This window comes from Sinocyclocheilus rhinocerous, unplaced genomic scaffold (genome assembly GCF_001515625.1).
Source record: "Sinocyclocheilus rhinocerous isolate Xijiao unplaced genomic scaffold, SAMN03320098_v1.1 scaffold186, whole genome shotgun sequence".
In the NCBI taxonomy this organism is placed as follows: domain Eukaryota; kingdom Metazoa; phylum Chordata; class Actinopteri; order Cypriniformes; family Cyprinidae; genus Sinocyclocheilus; species Sinocyclocheilus rhinocerous.
In genome coordinates this window covers 569,366-575,793 of record NW_015662005.1, presented here as the reverse complement: position 1 = coordinate 575,793, position 6,428 = coordinate 569,366, and the positions used below count along the sequence as shown (strand labels likewise).

Here is a 6,428-nt window from a genome sequence, read left to right as displayed (position 1 = left end):
TGCTGGACCGCAGATTATCTGCTAGAGTTAAGCAGGTGCCCATGTTAAAAATCCTAAATGTATATATAATTGTAATATATTTCATGCATATAATATGGATTTTTTTTATTGTTTTTTAGGAAGGCAAGCAAGATAAAAATTAAAAGTCTGCGTCACCTATGACGCCCTGTGAACCTGCAGCTTCCAGTGAGTCTCTAGGTAAAGCTGTTCAAAATAGCAGGTCAAACATCTGAAGAACACTGAAGAATTCTCCATTGTTGCATGCCATTAAGAACATAGTCACTGCTTTAGAGGTGACTGAATTTGAATGATCAAAAAACAAAATTAACAACAACATACGATACATGGAATCCCAGTCAGTGTAAACAAATTATTTGTGTTCTTTAGAGGCTGACAAGCAATCCATCGGCAAGTGTCATGCCAAGATGAACAAAAGATACACAGTGAGTACATCACTGCATATTTCTTTAGAGAGACTGCAGTGGCTAAATGTATACTTGTTTAACATTTTCTTTAATGTATCAGTAAGATTCAACAAATCCATTGGTTGGCATGGTCTATTTAAATATTTACATAGAGAATATTTTGACTATTTTTGACTATACTAGATACTATATGTTTTATTTTGTCCAGACCCTCTATATGGCAATATATAATATCAGTAATTAATTAAAAAGCTTATAAGGTGGAGATGATCCAGAAAAAGTGGCATCTACATGAGATGTGTGCTTCATTTGCTCTAGTCCCTGCAGTATTCACAGCAATGGTGAAGATGAAGGCCAGACTACTGGATAGCACCAACTGCAATATCAAGGTGTATTTCATCAAGCACTGGACATTATTATTGGGTTACATAATCCTAATTAAAACAGAACTGGGTGTCTAGTCTAACAGTTCTGATTGGATTTACTCAATAATTCTCAACAAATAAAACATAGGTCATTTAATGTGCAATTTTGTGTTGTGCAAAATGTAAAACACATTTATCTAATGTAAACACTAATTAACAAATCAACAAACAAGAAAAGTGGTCCAAGTTAACGGCACACATTCATTATTTCAGTGATATTTACATTGTATCATGTTTCTATCATTATAGTCAAAAACCATTTAAATGACCTGTAGTAAACTAAGGCATAAAATGACAATATTTTTGAAAGCAGCCTATTCTGATTTTTATAACATCAGCATTCCTGGCCGTACATTGGCAATGGTTTTGTCTCAAAGCAGAGGGAAGTAATGAGGCACAGTTGAATTCACTCCACAGTCAATATACTCATAGGCATCCGTAGACATCTGCTCTGAATGGGACAGGTAGGAGACTTTGATAGTCAGTCTGTGGAGAACACAAAGAATTTTACATTAAATACTAAATATTAATTGTTTTTTATAATGTTATCTATAAAACCAACCACTGAAATGTGACATGGTTAAATGCATAGTTTAAAGTAGAACATACTTATTCGATTTATCCTTGAGTATGTATGGTACAAGTACTTGCAACCCAAAATAAATAATGTCATATCATATGATGCGATTTCAAGTTTTCCTTTCTCTTTGGAGTGTTACAAGCTGTTTGTGAATAGATAAGATCCCTAAAGTTGCAAAGACTAAAGTCTCAAATCCAAAGAGATATTCTTTATAAAAGTTAAGACTCGTCCACGCCCTCCTAAAACGCCTCGTTTAAACACGCCCCCACATGTCTACGTCACTGTGTGGGAAGATTTGCATAATACCGCCCAAATGTTCACGCAAAAAAAGAAGGCGTAACTTCGATTCTCGCTGTAGTATCGTTGCCGCCGCCGCCATAATCTTGGAGACACTGTGTTTCGTTGTGAAAGCGAAACTACTTTACTAGAAATCAGTGGTTAAGTTGACTGTTCCAGAACAGTGCAAACCAAATATTCAGATGTGTGCAGCGCATTTTACGGAGGACAAGGACTGATTCCTGGGAGAGTAGTCTACAATGCTGGTGTTCTGATGAATTCAGTTCCCCTGTTTCCCCTGTCTATGATGCTGACAAATAATGCTGACTCACAGCCTGTAACTACGTTTTCATATTTAAAGAATTTGACACTGATGATTCAAACGCGAGTTTTGAGCAGTGTAGAGCAGTGCTTCGCTCCGGCCGGACAGGGCATCATCACAGTATGGTGAGGGGCGTAACATTTCCGTCTCACGCTTGAGGTATTCGGCCAATCACAACGCACTGGATAGCTGGCCAATCAGAGCACACCTCGCTTTTCAGAATGATGAACTTTGTAAAAATCGACACGTTTCAGAAAGGCGGGGCATAGAGGAGAAACAATAATGTACAGTATGTGGAAAATAATGTTTTTTTTTACCTTAAACTGCATAAACATTTCATTACACCGAATACACAAAATAATGTTCATTTTTAGCAATGTCATATGACCCCTTTAATATATATATAAAAATGTTAAATTAATTATTAATAAAAATATTTAAAAATAGTCAAAAAGTATTTTGTTGTTACTATTTAACAAGGATGCATTAAATTTATCAAAATGCAGTTCTTTTAAACATTCTATCCATCAAGAATGATGAAAAAATTTATCAGTTTCCACAAAAATATTAATCAGCGCAACTATTTTCAACATTGATAATAATAATATGAGCATCAAATTAGCATATTAGAATGATTTCTGAAGGAACATGTGACTCTGAAGGCTGGAGTAATGGCTACTGAAAATCTACCTTTGCCATCACATGAATAAGTTACATTTTATAATATAATAAAATAGAAAACAGTGGTTTTAAACTGACCCCAAACTTGAACAGTAGTTTACATATTTTACTATGGGCGTGTATTGTTTTATGTCATGCACTTTATCTATAAAATGTCAATATAGTCCATAAAGTTCACATGACTGACAGTCAGAAAAAAAATGAATATCTCACTTGGTTTAACCAGTGACCATTTCTGTGTCATGGCCTATAACAAATTTGAGTTATAAAGATATATATATATTTTAAAAACTCAGTATTTCATCTTAGGCTGGTCCAAGCTCTTTGAAACAAACACTGATCTTTAGGGAACATTTCATGGTACATGAATACAATAACTTGTGCTTGTGAGGTCTACAACAGTGGTTAGGGGACCTCAACAAATTTCTAGGTTCCCCTTGGAAGTTTGTTGAGGCCCCCTAGTGGTCTTCAGTGCCCTACTTGAGAATCACTGCTCTAGACCTCACTGAATAGCACAAGCTATTGTATGTCAGTCATAATTACAAGCATTTACTGTTAAATACTGTATTTTCTATTTTTTATTATGCTTGTATTACATCTGTTAATTTATCAAAATTTACACCACTATTGTTACACCAAGTATTTGCGTGTTATGTAAAGATGAACATTGCTGCATATTTCTTTAGAGAGACTGCAGTGGCTAAATTTAAACTTAACCTGTTCCTATAATGTATCAGTAAGATTCAACAGATCTAATCAATAGATATTATCTTCTTAAATATTTAACTTCACATAGAGTATAAACCGTTTATACTCTAACATGATTTAACATTACACATGGACTGAAATACAAGTCATTGGTTGAATCAGTGCTGACAGTGAATAGCATTTAGATACATTTACAAGTTACACCAAATATGAATTCAAACAATTCTTCAATGAGAACCTTCCGAATTCTAGCCTTCAACATGTCAACCAGAGCTGACCAGTGTTCAGTGATTCAGTCAAATAGCATGCTAATAGAAATCTTAAAATAAAGCTGATGCAATAAAGATGAATACTTACTGCAAATGCAAGAATAAGGTGTGAATCTGAATGGAATGTGACTTGCAGTAATTACTGTAAAAGGAACAGACATTAGAGAAAGTTTCTAAGTATATTTTGAGTACTTGAGAGTTCAAGTGTGGAAAACAGTACATAATGATTAAAGACCTTAATGATGAGACATAGATATTGATTGAAGTATTACTTACTTAAGGCCAGAGTCCTCAATAACAATGTCGGCTATAAATTTAATCTGAAAGATGAAAGAAAAATGAATGACATCTTTATTTAAGATTTGTTTTGATTGTCAGGATCAGAGACTTTCAATAATTTTTTTTTTAAATGCATATGAGAAAATAAAAAAATGCTTTATATTATATACGTTTGCTCAAAGTTTTACCGTTTTCTGTGATCGAGGAGGCAGTATGGTGACATTGGGGAACTTGCTGTTGCCAACCACCGTCTCAAAAATGAATGATTGCACACTAAGATTATCAGCTGTGATACTGACAAAGTTTTGGTTGGTAAGGTTCATTTCATGCTAAAGAATGGATAATACAGACAGAGGATTACAAGTTATATATAATGCAATACAGCAGGCAAATCTTAGTGTGACATTTACACACACTTACCGTGATCACCATTTTTACTTTATCTGCAGTGAAATAGACCATAGATGACTTTAGCTCCACAGCTGACATATCCATACTCCGTGGGAAGAGGAAAAACAGGATCAGTGAGCAGATCAAGAGGCAAAGCCCCACTGATATAAACACATACAGTTTCCTGTGGGATATGAAACCATGTACATTAGTTTGAGATAACCGACATGACAAGCACATTTTATTAATCCCTGAAACTGACAATTACAGAAGTAGAGTTTGTGATACTGTCATAGTGATACTGACGTGTGGTGAGGTTTCAGCCTTTGGTCACTACAAGGAATGACTGCCACGAGTTGGTTCTGACCTGAGGATGTCAAGAACAGATGGACAGAATAAGGGTGAGTGCGTTTAAAAGTCGAAACTACAAATAAAACGTTATTTGCAACCACTGAAACTTGCCTCTCGGAATGCGTCCTGTGCCCTGACAGGTAGGACATGGATCCGTCTGTCCTTCTCCATTGATACTGCCATAGTCCAACCATTTGGAAAGCCTCCGTTTCTCTCCATGTTTATTCTGGGACATACTGCTCTATTTCCAGAAGATGCAGGGTCAAAACTAAAGGCCTCTACAATTAACAATAAGACAGCTTCACTAAGGTTTGCCTGTTGTAGGTACGTAATTGCAAAGAAAATCTTTTACTTAAGGTTACTGTAAAAGCGATTGTATTGTTCTAGTTATACATTACACTAATGAACCAAACTGTCTCCAAAACATCCACTGTAGGTCACACTGTAAAGCTACAGTAAAACAATAAGCTCCACAACCATAAAACTCCAAAGATCATTATGAAAATGATTCAAAGTTTCATAATTTGATCAAAGACCTTAAATGGCACAGTTTCCGTGACAATGGACAAGTTCACTTAGAATTGTTATTTATATAGTAATATTTATGCAAGTCATTATGCTCTCAATTTACATACATTTATATTTGAATTAAAGTGGCATGGAAGAGTGCAGCGCAATAGTTCATAATTCTGCGTTACAAACAACGACTATCGCTAAAGATGACTGTGCGGTAAATGCAATGAAATGTTAAAAATATTTAGCGTTAAGCAGAGTTATTTAGTCAAGCTGTAAAACATCAAGACAACTGATAAATTGAGCTGCTGCTCGCCTAGAAAGCATTTGTAGCTCCAAACGCATCTAGGTAGGCAACAACAATTATGCGTTTTAAACCGTCATAATATGTCAAACTAACACCATTTTAAGGGAGATACAAGTACACACTCATCCTCACAATGTCGGATAGTTTTAAATCACAAAAGACACTTTCATGTCACTTTCCTTAACGTCATCATGACACTTCTTCTCGTGTCAAAACATTACTAACTGCGTTTGTCAAATATCCACCTACCGTGAATTCATCGGAACATTCTTGTTTGATATCTCGATTTACTCTTTCCCACAGACTAAGGTCATTTGTTTCGTGAGTTATTGAAGACTCTACACGCAACTTTCCTTCAAGACTCGTGTAAGAGCTTGGAACTTTCGAGTACGCAGCTACTTCCCTCTTTGTTCCTCTTCAGCTGTTTGGTGTCGCCATCTGCTGCTCATAATCGATACTGCGTGTTGATGGACTACGGATGAATACAATCTCGTAAAATTGCATACATTGGAATTATCATATTGGAATTAGTGTCAAGCCTTTGTAGAGGTTTTCTAAATGTGTGTTGTAAAGAATTCACCAAGAAAAAACGTTATCAATTTAAAAATATATTGAAAGAGAAGTGAATTTTGGAAAAAAAAAAAATAATAATAATATGGAAGCAAAAATCTAACAGAATTTAATGAGGTTAATGCTTAAAACAATAAAAAACTATTTATCAATATGGGGTTAGAATTAATTAATTAATTATTAATTTATTTTTTTTTTTTTTTTTTTTTTTTTTTTTTTTTCTAAATCTCTTGACAAAAAAAAATCCTATTAGATCTACTGTGATTATTCCAGTACAACATGCATAACATTCTTTTACACAATCCAATAAAGCTTTGGGAATCCAAAAAAAA

General features: G+C 34.6%; 1 protein-coding gene across 3 annotated transcripts; it reads right to left on the bottom strand.

Annotated features, from left to right (window-relative positions):
* Positions 1-928: 928 nt before the first annotated feature.
* Positions 929-5,971, bottom strand: LOC107727317 (transmembrane protein 106B-like). Of its 3 annotated transcripts, none has more exons than XM_016537160.1 (8): positions 5,776-5,971; positions 4,818-4,984; positions 4,662-4,722; positions 4,386-4,539; positions 4,154-4,294; positions 3,963-4,006; positions 3,775-3,828; positions 929-1,336 (listed from the first exon to the last, which is right to left on the bottom strand). In XM_016537160.1, the coding sequence occupies exons 2-8, from the start codon at positions 4,939-4,941 to the stop codon at positions 1,222-1,224; spliced, it is 693 nt and encodes a 230-aa protein (XP_016392646.1). In that variant the 5' UTR covers positions 4,942-4,984; positions 5,776-5,971; the 3' UTR covers positions 929-1,221. The 3 variants fall into 3 exon arrangements, with proteins under 3 accessions (XP_016392646.1, XP_016392647.1, XP_016392648.1); XM_016537161.1 differs by having other exon boundaries at positions 4,818-4,947; XM_016537162.1 differs by lacking the exon at positions 5,776-5,971 and having other exon boundaries at positions 4,662-4,726; positions 4,817-4,882.
* Between the last annotated feature and the right edge of the window lie 457 nt (positions 5,972-6,428).